The sequence below is a fragment of the Dendronephthya gigantea genome, unplaced genomic scaffold, assembly GCF_004324835.1.
Source record: "Dendronephthya gigantea isolate DGI-Jeju-01 unplaced genomic scaffold, DenGig_1.0 000002F, whole genome shotgun sequence".
Lineage (NCBI taxonomy): Eukaryota > Metazoa > Cnidaria > Anthozoa > Malacalcyonacea > Nephtheidae > Dendronephthya > Dendronephthya gigantea.
The window spans coordinates 962,956-978,558 of NW_021163012.1; the positions used below are offsets into that span (position 1 = coordinate 962,956).

Sequence of the window (15,603 nt, forward strand, 5' to 3'; positions counted from 1 at the left end):
TTCGGCGCACTAGCTGTATAGATTAGGCCTTGGTGCAAAATTTTAAAAATTAACTAATTATTAAATCTTCAGGTATGATTTGTTCTCATATTACAAAATTAACCTTGGTGTTTTTAATGTATTTCAAATGCACAGTCAGGTAACAGGTATTTGGTTTGGGGTTTCGGTAAGATAAAAACGTTTGGCAGATAATTAAACAAAAAAGGGAGAGATCAATGTCACACACTTGTTACTTGTCTGGGCATTTAAAACTCAAGCAGGAGACCCCACCACCACCAAAGGATATATAACCCACAGGTTGCACGATGCAGAGCCAGCACAGACATCAAAGAACCAGCTTCGACAAGACATGTGAAGCCATCGTGCAACTATCATTAACATGAGAGGATCACGTGACGGAATCTAGCGAGTCCTGTGAATCGGAAGAGTCCATATATTGTTTTGTTAAACTGTTCATACGTTTCTTGCTCCCACGTTTCGCCTTTGTATCAAGTGCAGCAGCAGTCGACACTGGCTGCTCCTCCGTTGGAGCTGAAAGGAGTGGAAATGTCAAATCGTACTCTTCACAAAGCCTTAGGTGAATTACCTCAATGTGAAGAACGTCAAAAGCGTCTTTTGTATAGAGACATTGAGTGTAAATAGGTAGAACAAAAAGGTTAAAATCCAGTTACAAAATGAGTTACTGGAGAGCATGGGAAACACTATATTCTTAAGATGATGAGACCATTATTACATGATGTGAGGGAATAGCAACTTACTTTGTATCTGACTTGCTGTAGCACCTTCAGTCTTCTTTCCATCTTCAGGTTTCCCAATGGTTTCTGTTGATTCTTTCTTCTCACCATCAATCTCATCTGATGTTCCGTTGTCACTGTCCGTTGAATTATCCTCTTCAAACACCAGACTTGAATGCGGTGTTAGTGTTGAAAGATTTGCTGTCAACATTGCCCTAAAAAGACAAATGATCGTCAACTTCATAACGAATAGCGCAAGTTTAAAACAAGTATTCACAGTGGTCCAGGAGAGATCATTACTCAGTGTCATTACTTCCTGATACTGTGAATTTCAGGAGGAAACGTAAGCTAAACACTGACACGAACTACGAGCTTACTTTTGTTTGTCAAATCTGTCCAATTGATCATTCAAAACTTTTCTTTGCTGTTCTTCACTCGTGGACAGATCACTTTCAGGATCCTGCAGGAAATGGTGAACATAATCTTAAGAGACGTGCAACCAGAATGGACCTTTTCATAATGACGTCAAACGCGGAAAGTCTGATTTTACACGAAGTTTGATTGGCTCGATAGCTTTGTGGAGCCAATCAAATTTCGTGTAACATCAGACTAAATACTCAACCTTGTCTCGTGCCAGACGAGCCAATTTTGCTTTGACGTTTTTGATATTTTGGTCAATCTTCGAAATATCAGCCAACGTCGCATCCATCTTTGCCATCTGGCCTACGATAAGGGACTCTACCACCCTACACAGCAATAAAAGGTTTAGCAAACAGACAAAGGGTCATAGTGCAAAAGAAGACGTATAAAACCTTACATTGACTGTTTTCTAATATCATACAAGCCATCCAGAGCACTGCCACCTTCCCGAGGTCTCATTAAACACGGTGCCCAGATAACGGAAAGGCCACTGGGAGACATTAGGTTTGAGCTTTCGTATTTTGCAATTCTGAAAAGGGAAAGTTTTCACTTCAATGATATTGGGTCGATCTATCGATTCCATGGTATCAACCTTAGAGCTACAGTAAGCTTCGTCTGTTATTGATCCAGTGTTGCAAAAGAAGGAAACCTAAACTAAACTAAACTTTGAAGAGTGACTAGAGACGGGAAAGCATCCCCATTCCACAAAAGAAAGCGAATGGGATAAAATGAGAAACCATGAACAGTAGTTAATTTTTTTCTTACCTTGCTAAATGAAACACCAATCTTTCCAACGTATCTTGATTAGGTTTTGGTAATGTGTCGACCAGCGTGTGAAACCTTTGCAGCCGAGATTCACTGTCGCTTAAATCTGTATACAGCAGAATATAAAACAACGTTGTTTTGTTTTAAAACACAGCTACGCTTTACGTACGCGTATGTGGTGAAGTCATGCCGCAAGAAGACACTCACCGCATGCCCGCAGAAACTCGTCGTAGACTTCCTCCGTGATGAGAGGACTTGTAATGTACGAAAGAACAACTTTAAACACCAGCAAAAACGTGTATCGCGTACATGCCCAGGTCAACTTGATTTACATCTAAAGATGAAATATAGTTCATCAATTCATGCACTAAACTTTGAAGTTTCCCTTTCTTGTCCCTTCCATGTCTACCTCTGGTTTCAAGGTTTACTGATGGAAGATACGGTACATTTTAAACCGATAACTTTTTTTCCCTACCTTCTTCATACATTATTTACGCATTACCTTTTATGCTTGAAAATGCATTTTTCAGTTGTTTAACTTTTACAGCACTTGGCGATTTTCGATAAATGCCTTCTTGAAATAAACCTAAGGAGGTGGTGCGTAGACAAGACAAAATCACGCGAGGAAAATCATGAATAAGAGAGAAACGCAAGATAATGAATCATCGTGGATCGGACCTACCTTTGTTTTCTATTTCATTGATTAGTCTAACTACTACGACAGGAATTTGGATATCATCACTAACTAACAAACAAAGATCATTTCCAAACAAGGAAGCCTACAAAAACAAAATTGCTCCCTTAAATAAAACAGGAACACTATTAACAAACTTATAAAAGGCTTTGTGATAAAACGCTCCGTTGTCTATGTTCTTCAGTCATTTTTTTTTGCTTGATATCCATGGCTTTTTTCCACTTCAAAACTTACATTGGCAATGCTCTTTTTCCGCACAGATTTTGCCTTACATTGCTTCTTACTCTTTTTGTAACATCTTTTATGACAAGTAAATTTACACTCTGCAAGAAGAACAGAGAAATATAATATTCAAATAATGTTCACATGCAGAAACTGCATCTTTGCAATGAAATGTTAAAGCATGTACCTTGGCAAACAAGACCCTTTTCAAGAATCCAAAGCATACTGTTACAGTGTTCACAGAATGTGTAGATATTAAAGGTTGTTAAAGCGTAACTATGGTCGCCATATTCCTGGAAGAAAAAGAGAAAACATGATAAACAAGAGCTTCAAATTGTGACCTTCAAGTTATCGCTATGTAATGATGCTAAATGACACTTACAATAATCTCTTGTTTCTTCTTCTTGTGTTTTGTTATCGGCTTTCGTTTGCTCTGCGTGAAAAAAATTATATGTAGCTACGTGTCAGTTTTCATACGTACAAGAAAGTACGAAAAGTCGAAATCCATCGTCATCAAATATCAAACAAGCAATGCCAATTACCTTGGCTACTTTAGGACCAGACTGAGACCTACATACATAAAAAAACAAGAAAGGGTTTTTTTTTAAAAAATGCGATCATATTGCATCATTTTGCATGAAATAAACGACTGAAAGTGAAAATCACCTTGAGGATTTGAATTCGTTAAGCCAACCTTCAAATGCATTGATTCCCATAGCAACGGGGAAGTTGGCATGGATTTTATCGACTTTGATAATATTTATCAGAATGTTTTCGAAATTACGGATTAAATCTTCTGATGTTATCGACGACGAATCATTTTGCTGTGGAGGAAAATTTCATTTCAATGAAAACAATTGAAAACATTTCAATGAAAATATTTTTGCCTCTTTTTATTACCTTCATCATTACGGAATACGTTGATATTAAACTTGAGTGAAATTCTTGAACAGCTTTTTTGAAAACTTTATCAACAACCGTCTCTTTGTTGAATTCGTGAATCTGAAAAAACGGAAAACAAGTTGAAGTGGACCTGCTCAAAAACGTTCACATTCTTTGAGATAGTGAGGGTCATGCTAACCTTATCCGCGAGAAACTTATCAATTTCCTCCAAGCCGTCACTTCCTTCAAGAACAACGCTTGTGTCTCCTTTCAATTGACGGGCCCCTCTTGGAGACTCGATTTCTAAAACAAGATGAATATGCTTGTAACTGTGGACGAAAGGAGTGGGGTAAGACAATAGAGTAAAGCTGGTAAAAACGTTCTTAACTTACCTAAATCAAAGCCTTGTCTGTCCCCATGTAACAGTCTGTCTTCGCTATGTCTCTTCACTGGTTTATGGTCCCATTTCTCGCTAGGAGCTGCTGGTTCTGATATCCGACGTCCTGCTTTCTCCTTTGGTTTCCGTTTGAAAAATGGCGCTCGTTTTTTATTCAATTTACCAGTTGATCCCTTGGTATCCTTCTCCCTCTCTTGTTCATCCTCTTTTTCCTTAGTCTAAACAGGTTAACACGTAATAAGACGTAACTAGGAAAATAATTTACTTCAGTTTAAAGATCGTGGTAATACCTCGTTCTGTAGATCTTCAGAATCATCGGAGAAGTTTCGGTTATCTCCGAGGCCGATTGTACTACGACGCTGAACAGACAGGCGTTTACGAATACTCTTTAAAGACCCGGCACGTCTTCGGGTAAGTCTCGTAGTGACGACAACCTGCCGATCATTCGACGCCGCTGCTCCGTCGTTTTCAAAAACTGGACTCTTTTCACTGTCTTCGTCAGGTTCAGCAGCATTATCCTCACCGTTCACCACCGAAGGCCTTTGTTCGCTCTCAGACTCCTCTTCAGGGGTCGTAGCCTCGACTTTTCGCTCTGGAGATCGCGGAGGAGATTGTGGAGTTACGTCCTCATCTTTCTGAGAACGTGGGACAGTTGCGTATCTAATCTCGTCACTAAGTTCTGGGAAATGTCGGCATATTTCGCTGGTTAGATCCGAGGATGATTGAGAAGTTCGCTTCTTTGAATCAGACTGTTCCCCATTATCGAGCTCCTTGGGAGAAAACGGAAAGTCAAAAATGAAATCTCAAAAAATTTGATAGATTTAATAAACTTAACCTCAGTGTGAATCAAAATTAACGATTTCAACTAACCTGAACACTGCCAAGTCCTCTATTTCTATCGGACGGGCTAAATAAAAAAAATTATCAAAATAAGAAAAAAACACGGTTGTGTTGCTTTGTCGACCAAGTGTACAGCACAGACACTGAGATCAGTTGGTTCTAACTAATGAACGAGGTGTGATTGATCTGGAAACGCGTATATTGTTTGCGAATGCATGTTAGTATAATACGAACGGTTTAAATAACTTTGAAAAGGTGAATGGATGATGTACGAGGTGAAACAATTCAAACAGCATAAGGAAACGACCCGATTATCGATTGTAGGAGTGAATCAAATCTCCTGATCGATAGTATTTGCTTCGGATAAATCAATCAATCACAAGGAATCATCAGTTAGTCATTTGATCAAAACTATTTCAACACCAAGCTTGCGGTAATTTCTACTGAAACTTCGCTATTCAATGATGATACCATTAGGCAGGATCAGAAAATATATTTTCACATGGCGTATATAGCCTCTACACGATCACCATCACCGCAAGCTTGATTTGGGTTTTTGTGTCTATACGAACACCGGGTCACCTTCTCGGAGAGAGCGACAAAGACTTCGGACGTTGGTCGTCAATCATCGACAAGTCTCTCGGCGACGGATGCCGAGATATCTGCAGCGAAAGAGTTTTCCGCAAACGCTCCATCTTTCTGGGAGATTTCAATGGTTTTGTTTGACTATTGTCCAGAGCAAGTTTCAACACAGTCGGCCGCTTGGGAGTGGTACTGGAACGAAATAATGGCTTGGCTTTTCATATACACATCCCGAACTGACGATGGTCTATTTGTACAGGACTATTATTGGTTAGGATTAAATTTCGGGAGCTTGTTTAAAGAATTTGATTCAGAACGATGCTCCTCCGTCGGTCTCCTATGACCCACGAGGAACGTTCAAGGTTGGAATTCAATATGAAAGTTGAAAAGCTGGTGAATATACGACTGTAAAAAATTACCGTCAATTTTGCTTCATTCTATATGTGAGTTTTGTGAGATAGCTCTGGATTACTACATGGTTTTGACAAACAAGACAAGAGCTTTACCTAGGTGATTTTGATCTACTAAACCGGGATTGATGTGATCCCTCTTTATCCTTCTTTACTCTACGATGTTCACGAAGTGCCACATACATCCTCCAAGCAGCTTGAATCTTAACGGCTGCTTTATTGCGAATTTCCATTCTTTCTCGATATCTTTTCTACATAGAAGAAAGAAGGAGATCATGTTAAAAGCTATTCGTAAAGGATCGCTAAGTGCAATAACGTAATCGACCCTCTGCTTCGATAGATGTGCTAGCATTTACTACCTGGAATACGCTGGCAGCTGTGCGTTTCTGCAAGAACTCTTTTCTATAATGCAGAGCTCGAAACCATCCTTGTAGCACCGAGACACGACGTAAAAACTCATCATCAATCTTCTTCCGTAGGACATGATAGGCAGCTTCGCGGAGAAACACCTGATACAGGAAAAATATGCAATATGAAGTATCCAGGCATCATCACGTCAAGACTTGCACAATAGTCTGATCTGAGGGTTACGAAACAAACCTTTGTTTTTCCTAAGCTGAACTGGTCAGCTTGGAAACCAAACTTTCTGAATATATCCGTTAAATTATCCTTGAGTTCATCCCATTTCATCTGTCGCGGTAACAACAGGCCAAAATGCGTGTGGAAGTCTTGATAGGAGAAGCGAATATGATAACCAAGCTTTCGTATCCTTATCGTTTCCAGCATTCCTGTATAACGCAGCTGACTGAGGACAAGATCCTTCGTGAACTCCAGCGCAGCCTGAAGGATTCCAAAGACAAGTTTTAAAAGAAAATTCTTGATTATAAAATATGCTCGCATGAAAAAGAAGGCACTCTTACCTTTTCGCCATTAGATCTGATGCAACGAACAAAGAATGGATTGGATTCGTCCAGAATTTCCATGAGTCTGTTTAATGAAAGCTGAAACGAAGCACAAAAGCTGAATACCGACACAATACTCTCTCACTTCCCGCGCAGAAGCCTATTCCCACCCTGAGTCTTGGGTTAAACGTAATCATTGATTTTTACACTAATTCATTTGCTCACTGCCTAATCAGCGAAGGTATTCAAAATCCCTCAAAATCACTTGCGATATTGAATAGAAGATCTCTACCTGAAACTGTGCTGTGACGGTGGGTGGATTCTTCAGACTTGCTTTTCTTTTTGCTGTTCCTCGGTACAGATAATCAAATGTCTTGATCGACATATCTTTCTTAGTCTCCAGACCTTTTCGTATTCGCTCGATATCCTAATAAGGCAGTACAAATTTTAAGGGCTGTTCTCACGTGCGATCTTATGTGCGATTGTCTTCCTTTGATAGATGTGAACGAGGAATAGGTTACGAATTATCTGGTGTGTACGAGTTTCTATTTGAACATCCGTAACTAATTCACTCGTTCGTATCTATCAAAAGAAGAAAAGGGCAAATAAAATCGCAGTAAGTGTAAACGGGCCTTTATGAATGTGGAAAAAATGTAATACAACAAATGAGAATTTCACTCGCCTGATCAGGTGAGGAGACGCTCTTCATTCGTTTCCTAGAAATATGAAGATGTGAGAAACTTGTACACCTTACACAAGAAACAAATTTATTTATAGTATATTTGATACGCTTATATTTATTTGTTTTTCCTTACCTCACCATCTTTGACGCTTTCCGTATCATTTTGGCCTTGTTGTCCATGTATTGTTCATCAATCACGGTCGTTCTATGAATAAAGATCACAAGATCACAGATTATTGACAGTAACAAAGAAACTTCCACATATTTAGGCAAGAGTTCGCTTTCCCACGCATATTTCTTTAAAACGATTCTTTCAGTGCATGGATAAGTACTTACTCAGCTACAATCTTTGGCGGCTAAAAAAACAAGATTATAAAATCATTTTTAGTCAAATCTACTATGCTATTATGATCTATCAATTTTATTTTAACCTACCTCTTTACGAACTTGTTGTTTGACTTTTCTATCTTGGTTATCTAAGAGAGTGAAAAACATCAATGAAACAATCTTGCCAATGTGGGTGGATGCTTTTGGAAGATGCAACAATTGAGGTGTCCTGCATCCTGAGTGCTATGACGAAAGGCTCTTAGAAAGCTCTTAGAAAAATCTTAGATTGAGACGTCAAGATTTTCTTTATATTCCTCAAGTGGACTATCCTACTGATACAAATCAATAAATCGACATTCTACGATTTAATTCAACCGTCAGGGATATTTTTGAGCCCTTTTCTAGTCAATACTAAAGCTGCAAACGATTAATCATTCTGAACAACGAATCTTCGCACCATGAAGAAAAAGAAGCGAAAGTAACGTGTACTTCGTCGTCTTGATGATAAACACGAATGCTCGAGTAAAACTTGTCCACGACCGCACCCAGGAATCCGACTCACCTTGTCTGTACTTCTTTCCATACTTCTGAAAAGCCGCAACTGCTCGAAAGTAATTTCTAACAATTGCCCAGCGATAGATTGCCATTGGATCAGCCCCTGTGAAAACAAACGACAATCATCTCACCGCTTAAGACAAGGACAAAAGCTTTGATAATTTTTCAGTAAAAAACTTTAATGTTGTTTTTTAATACCTAGTAGTTCCCGAATAAACCTCATTTGGCTGTTCTTGAGAATGCTGACGATTTCAGGCCTCATTAAGTCTTTATTTTTTGCTCGGAAATCCTAAACGAATAAAAATCAATCATTAGGGAGGTCGGTTTGTATGTGAGAAAAGAAAAGCATTTTGAAGAATATGGATAAACGTTTTTCTGCCGACAGAGAGAAGGTAATTTCATGAAATTTGTTGATACCTTGATATCATAGTTAACTTTTCCAGCATAATGCGTGATGGTGAAGGTACTGGGCTCGATTAAACTGGTCTCAAAACAACTGTGTGAGAGGTGGTGACGTTGGAACTTCGCCAGTAACGTCGTGTCGCTTGCGACGTTTCCTGACAGACTATGAAGAGATGATAACGCGTTGAACAACACGTGTTCCTGGTCATGTACGAGTTGAGAAGTACTGATCCACAACTCACCCTGATTCTTCATCCAGTAATTGAAAGAGACCAGTTGGTTTGCCATGAATCAGTTCAAGACACGAGGAATTATCAATATAGTTGACGTCTGACCAACATATACCTTCCGCTTTGTAATCATCCTGGAAAATACAGAAATTGCAACAGTCACGCTTCATTTCATGACAAATATCTTACATCAGCAAAAGCAAGCATACGGTGACTGACGTTGATTCGAGCAAGTGCCCCTAAAACTCTTACTGTATGCCTTAATTGTCTGCTTCTCAATTTATCCAATCAAACTTGAAATTTCCATCCACTTTAACCTTCCACCTTGATATTAACCATACAAGATTCAAAGAAAACCACTTCATTGAAGCTGACCCACCTGTTCCATGCGGAAAATATGATGATTGAAATAGAACTGAAGCTTCTCATTGGCGTAATTGATACAGAATTGTTCGAAACCATTCTGTTCGAATACTTCGAAACCAAAGATATCCAGGACACCGATTGAGTTACCCTAGAAAACGACCACACAGAACTGGTTAAGTCTGTAAAAATTACACATACTGCTGAAAAGTTACAAATACTTCAGGAATGGGGGGGGGGTGCATTCCTTTCAACGGCTGAATCCGTAGTAAAGATATAATGGTTTTATTAGAATCGTTTTTCACAAAGCGTAGGTGAAAACCTAGAGGAGATATCAAGTGTACCTTCATTTCCTTTTTCTCTGCATGTCGCATCGCCAACGTGTGGTTGACCTTGAAAGAAAGTGCTCGCTTAATTATGTGAACGAATTGTGGTATGGTAATCATTTGCTGTGTTAATGATGATTTGCATCATACCTGGAGGACAATCCAGTCAAATAAAGCACCATACAACGCTTTAGCCAGAGCATCTCTCGTGTCAACAGCCTGCAAAGGAATGCGTATTACAGATTACAAGTTACGACACAAACTTCTAGTTTTAATAGAGTTCGTGCAGGATAAAATCACATACTTCTTCTAGTTTATACGACATAACAATCTGCTCCGTTCTTGTTTTCTTTTTCCTTGAAGTTAGGACTGAGATAAACTTTTCTTTCTTCAGCTAAAAAGATGGCGAGTATTAACATGCATCGTAAGCCAACTAAACTATGAACAGCTGGAAAAGCCGTACCATGAGAAGATTTGAAATGATGCTAACAACTCCATCTCCACCGTCTTTGTCTTTCAACGTCACGACGTCATCGTAACTGTGTTTCTAGATTAGATAAACACCTTTAGTTTTTACCTCGGTTTCCACGATTTCTAAGAAACCCTCGTGTAGTTATATTTAATTTATGATACTTAAATCTTCACCCACCTTAACAAATTCAACATTTCCCATCCATAAAACCGCAGACAACACTCTGAATATTCTAAAAACAAAACATTTTACCAGTTATACACCCAAAGATCATCTCGCGCTCATATTAAATCCATCCTGCAGTATTTAATTCATTATATTTTCGGCTATTCTTTATGAAACTACGAAGAACGTTTCATTCTTACTTTCTTTGTATGTCGCTAGAAAATCCAACCATGTCCATGGCTTTTTTCAGCCTCAGAAACTCGTAGGCTTCGTCCACTCCATCCAGGTCAAAACAATTTGTCTTAAAAGAGGAAAATTGCATATTCACAAAAGAGAACAAGGAATGCACCATGACTACTTTACATACGGGTTGAACAAGACTCAGTAAGCACTCACAAACCTTATTCAAATAAGAATAATCTTCTGGTTTCTCCAAATGAAATTCCTGTGCTTCAACTTCATTGGCTCCAGCCAAAAGATAATAAAACACATGGTAATTTCTACAAATGAAAGTATATAAAGTTATCCTCACTGGGCCTTAGAACTGCATACAGCCATTCAGCATAAATATTGTTTAGGTATCCTTATATAGTACCACATACTAGATCAGTAAATGATTATATTTGTTCACAGGTACATTTCAAGTTTAACTCATACTAACCTTTCTCCAAGCGCTTGAGCTACAATTCTTGACTTCTCAAGAAGATATTTTCTTAAAATTGCTCTGCAATTTTTAAAACAAGACATAAAAAGACTTAAGACTGATGCAAGACTTAAAGAACTTCACATACTGCCATTTATAATGCATCTATTGACAAATTATTTTCAATAAATCTACTCACCCTGAAACTGTTCCATCTTCCCTGAATTTCACTTCAGTAAATTTACCAAATCTACTGGAATTATTGTTGCTGGCAGTTTTTGCATTTCCAAAAGCCTAAAAATGACGTACAAGAGATTGTGTAAGATAGACTTTGAGTGTCACAAGTAGTGTGGAAATATCACAGGTTATTCATGAATATCTATCCCCTTCACACACATTCTTGTTGAAGATGAGTGAGAATCAAGTAGACTTAAAATAAGAAATGATTTGAACAAGTTGGAGAGGTGAGGTAAATCTGCACTGAACATTTCAGAAATTCCCTCACAAATAATTAATATTCACAAGAATTCACAAAACGACTGTGTGATTCTGTTATGCCAGAGATGAAAATTAAAGTCATAAATCACTGCAGTTATTTATGTCAACAACTAGAAATTAGCTGATAGTATTCAAATTAAGCCATTAAAAGGCAGGTCTTTTATGTAGTTTAATTCATCTCCCTGCCTATTTGACTCATAATATGCAAACATGCTTGGCTACAAGTGTGAACTTGGATAGTGGACCTGTGGTTTATGTGAATTTACTGTTTATAGATGGACAATGTCCATTATAGTCGATTGAGTTTTACTCTGTTTCTATCAATGTGTGGAAAATACCCAATATAAACTATGCTCCACTTTATGCTCTCTGTGAAATAGTCCAACATACATAAAAGGATATTTCTGTACCGAGTCATACATATTATTAGACATTAATGTAAAAATATTTACATTCCTTGTTGAGCAAATATTTATCACTCTTCCAAGAGATAAGAACTCGCTACAAAAATCTCTGCTGAATTGATGATAACTTGTCAATGAAAACAGCCAACTGGTATATTATATTTTATAGATATTACTGCAATTTAAAACTCTTTATCAAGCTAGGAATTTATGTATGTCCTTGATAAATAAGATTTGCTTAAATATTCAAATTCAAAAAAATGATTATGCTGTCGACCATTTTCAACAGACTAATGCAAAGACAAGAATGTAAGAGTCTTAGAGAAAGAGACTATGGGACTCTTGCCAGATTCATTTCCTTTAGGTCATGCAGTTTGCTGATGATGACCATCATAAAAATCTTCCTTTAGGCTACTCTTATTGTATTCATACTGCACTGAAATATACATAACTTTCAAAGCAAGCAAAGTAGCCCTTGGATAAATGGATTTAAAGGAAAAATTAAGTATAAAGTAACCAGAAATACCTAACAGAAGCTAAGATAATTATCATCCCAAGAAACTTGATGCTGTCAATTATGTTTACATAAAACCCAACTTAAGTTGTATAAACATTGCATTTAAACTTGAACACACAACAACTGACTGCAACTTACAGTTTAAATGCCTTAAAAATCTAGTGTTATAAGCTCATGAAGTTATGAAGCAAATGAAGATATGAAATGGAAGAAGCATCATCAAATAATAGACTCATCTTGAATGCTAATGATGAAATCAACACGTGTAATCTGCGTGGAAGGCTTTTAAATGAAAACAGTTGAAATTTAAGATTCTGGTGCGCTATTGTGTGATTGTATGATCAGAGTCTAGTCGAGATTTAAAGTACAATAGATTTTGTGTGATATAGCTTATTTGTAAAACTAGAATTTGTGTTTTACATTTAGGTATTGTACAATTGTATTTATATGCTGTGAATGTGCCCTTGAGATGTTGCAAATTATAAAAGTATAAAAATGTTGCAATCATAGTCACGATTGTAAATCTGTTCGAAAAATGTTTCAAAATGTCATGCAATGTAGCAAATTATTCGCAAGCGTTCCAGAAAATATTCGTGCAAATTTTGAATGAATGTGGATGAAAAAATGGTGAAGTTTGAATGTATCAGAGAGAATGAGCCACCTTGTGACCGTAACAAATCAATATACTTGGCATAATTATAGCCATCAGGGGAATGTGACTTGTGATGAATTACGACCGGAACCAAACAGCGAGAACAACAAAGCTTACCTCTAACACAGGGCCTGCACCTAAAATAGTCTTTTCCACAGAGGTATTCTCAAATCCTGCTTTGTGACTTAGAGCAGTCAAATGATGCAAAAGTAATTTTGTACTCTCAGTCTTTCCGCTTCCACTTTCTCCAGAGATAACCACACATTGATCTTTACGTTCCTTCAACATATTTTGAAATGCCTCGTCTGCAATGGCAAATATATGCGGTTGTAGATCCCCAAGTCTTTTATTCTGATAAGCGTTAATATATTTCGGATTGTAAATCGGAAAGAACTTGTAAGGATTGACTGCAATAAGTATTTCCCCAACGTATGTGTAAATTTTTCCTCGTTCGAAACGCTGGAATAATTTCTCTAATAACGTTTGCTCGTTAAGATCAGGCAAACGACATAAATCATCATCATCAACATTGGAATAAGCGTCAAATTGGAGGCCTCCCATTCGAGTACGTACAGATTCATGGCAGTCCATCCAACTGTATGTTAAACGATTCGAGCTTTTTCCCATTTGTCTTTCACGTAGAAACAAACGAAATGTGTTGCCAATACTGCCCATTCTACGCCAGGATTGTGTGACCTTCACTGGATTGTCACTGAAGGACAACACACGTTCTGTGGTCTGAACTTGATAAACTCTCTCATCTTCATCGGAATCCTCGTCTTGTTGTGAAGCTGGACCGTGTGCAGACTCATCGTCGTGCACACACACTTCAACCAACTCATATTTCTCTGGTGGTTCTTGAATTTCCAGTTCAACCAATACCAATTTTAACACCTTTCGCGTCGTAACAAATTCAGGGACTTTCAGTTCGACTGATTGCAAGCCAGGGACTATATGCCCCGGGAATACCCTCAGAGGTACAAATGTCTGTGAATTCGACATGAATATTTTGGTTACTCAACAAAAACCACGCATAGATCTCTACTCAAATGCTTTGGGCTAGTCGACAGTCTTGAATGTTGAAGCCCAAGATTGCTAAACTTTAATTCCAAAGTTGTGTGTTCCTTTAGCAGAGTTCTGCATAAACTTTCCATACTTTCACACCGGACCAAAATAAACAATCAAAAATAGCGAAAAATAATACATCCATGTAATTGGTGTTTTAGCGGTAGTTCACAGCATCCTAAATGTAAAAGAAAAGCGTTAAATTTCAAAGTAGTGTCGCGATGATTTAGGTAGTGAGTTTATTTCCTGCAAGTCACAATTTTCCCCCCGACTAAAGACAAATAACAATTAAGAATACTTATTGATTAGAGAAGAAAACATCTAATACAGGGCTACGCAAAATATTTCATTATAATACAAAGGGGCTGGCCTTGGCAATGAATACAGAAATATAATGTATATTTGTTTGCCATAAATACAACAAACCTTTGGAAATTAACCTCAAGACGGTCATGTCTCGACTTACTTGTATGACAAGATATATCGTTAGATTTTTACATAAAAATCTCATCAAACATTATACTTTATAAAGCGAGCTATACAAGCCTCAATATAAAATGATACGCGAAGTTACTAAGACGTATAATGGCCACACAAACGTGAAGAAAAACACCAAAGAAAGTCAGGTTTTCGTAGATTTTTAGGCGTTGTATATAAAAGCTTCTTCTATTGATGAATTATTCAGCCTGTGATCAACGATGTCCACACAATTAGTCTTATAATGTACAACAAAATACGGTATATAAATTAAGATTTGCCATGAAGAATACAACTTAAGGTAAACTAGTCTATAATGTTAAGATGTCTGGAATATTTGATATATAGTGAGCAATTATAAGTGTGTTGCTTCCTTACTTCCAACAACACTTCAGAAAATGTCAGAGGAATATCCATCAACAATTTGCAGCTAAATTATCGTCACATTTCGACTTATCAAAATCAAATAGCGAGACTAGTCTTGTTCAGATATCTAGATATATACTTCAATAATTTTTTGGCTCAATATGACACTCATCAGACTATCAAGACTAAAGGTATTTCAGACATGCCCCTTATGACGGCTCTATATTCCGCTCGAGTATAGAATCGCTTGGTTCAATACAATACCGTTTTTAAGTTCGTAATTCACTCCTAAATGCCCCAACCATGGTCGTAGGTGATAGACAGGTATCCCTTCTTGACGTTGGTTTTAAATAAACAACACCAATGGTTTGAAAAGCGAGTATAAGCCTTGCAACAGCGAATAAAACGAAACGCTAAAATCGTGAGAGTCTTGGTGAAACCGACTGGTTCCTTCCGGCCTGTGACGACGGCCACTCGCGAAGTGAACCCGTCACGCGCGGCGCACCTCGTGTTTGTCGCGAGGAAATAGTTTTAAGTGCGATTAGAACGGAATTTATTCTAATCCCACACAAACCATCAAAATCACGTCCCAGAAAGTAGTTTCGTAGTAG

At 37.8% G+C, this 15,603-nt stretch overlaps 1 protein-coding gene across 2 annotated transcripts; it reads right to left on the reverse strand.

Annotated features, from left to right (window-relative positions):
• Nucleotides 1-1,933: 1,933 nt before the first annotated feature.
• Nucleotides 1,934-15,477, reverse strand: LOC114533809 (unconventional myosin-IXa-like). 2 transcript variants are annotated; one of them, XM_028555411.1, is made up of 40 exons: nt 15,257-15,477; nt 13,202-14,327; nt 11,213-11,307; nt 11,032-11,094; nt 10,771-10,870; nt 10,571-10,671; nt 10,383-10,437; nt 10,197-10,280; nt 10,038-10,127; nt 9,884-9,952; nt 9,752-9,799; nt 9,424-9,558; nt 9,057-9,178; nt 8,830-8,977; nt 8,611-8,701; nt 8,420-8,515; nt 7,966-8,006; nt 7,867-7,886; nt 7,664-7,735; nt 7,531-7,564; nt 7,141-7,275; nt 6,867-6,947; nt 6,547-6,786; nt 6,306-6,455; nt 6,043-6,197; nt 5,537-5,728; nt 4,985-5,021; nt 4,405-4,884; nt 4,110-4,332; nt 3,917-4,020; nt 3,736-3,837; nt 3,502-3,659; nt 3,378-3,405; nt 3,218-3,268; nt 3,023-3,128; nt 2,848-2,936; nt 2,602-2,698; nt 2,422-2,505; nt 2,127-2,253; nt 1,934-2,025 (listed from the first exon to the last, which is right to left on the reverse strand). In XM_028555411.1, the coding sequence occupies exons 2-39, from the start codon at nt 14,084-14,086 to the stop codon at nt 2,198-2,200; spliced, it is 4,917 nt and encodes a 1,638-aa protein (XP_028411212.1). In that variant the 5' UTR covers nt 14,087-14,327; nt 15,257-15,477; the 3' UTR covers nt 1,934-2,025; nt 2,127-2,197. The 2 variants fall into 2 exon arrangements, with proteins under 2 accessions (XP_028411212.1, XP_028411220.1); XM_028555419.1 differs by lacking the exon at nt 5,537-5,728 and having other exon boundaries at nt 15,257-15,476.
• Nucleotides 15,478-15,603: the final 126 nt, after the last annotated feature.

Excerpts from the sequence above, each read along its gene's own strand:
- LOC114533809 (XM_028555411.1), bottom strand. The coding sequence starts at position 14,086 with ATGTCGAATTCACAGACATTTGTACCTCTGAGGGTATTCCCGGGGCAT. Across the intron at positions 2,699-2,847 it reads GGAAAAAGAGCATTGCCAAT|GCTTCCTTGTTTGGAAATGA; the intron begins GTAAGTTTTGAA and ends TTGTTTTTGTAG. Across the intron at positions 2,254-2,421 it reads TGCATTTTCAAGCATAAAAG|ATGTAAATCAAGTTGACCTG; the intron begins GTAATGCGTAAA and ends TTTCATCTTTAG.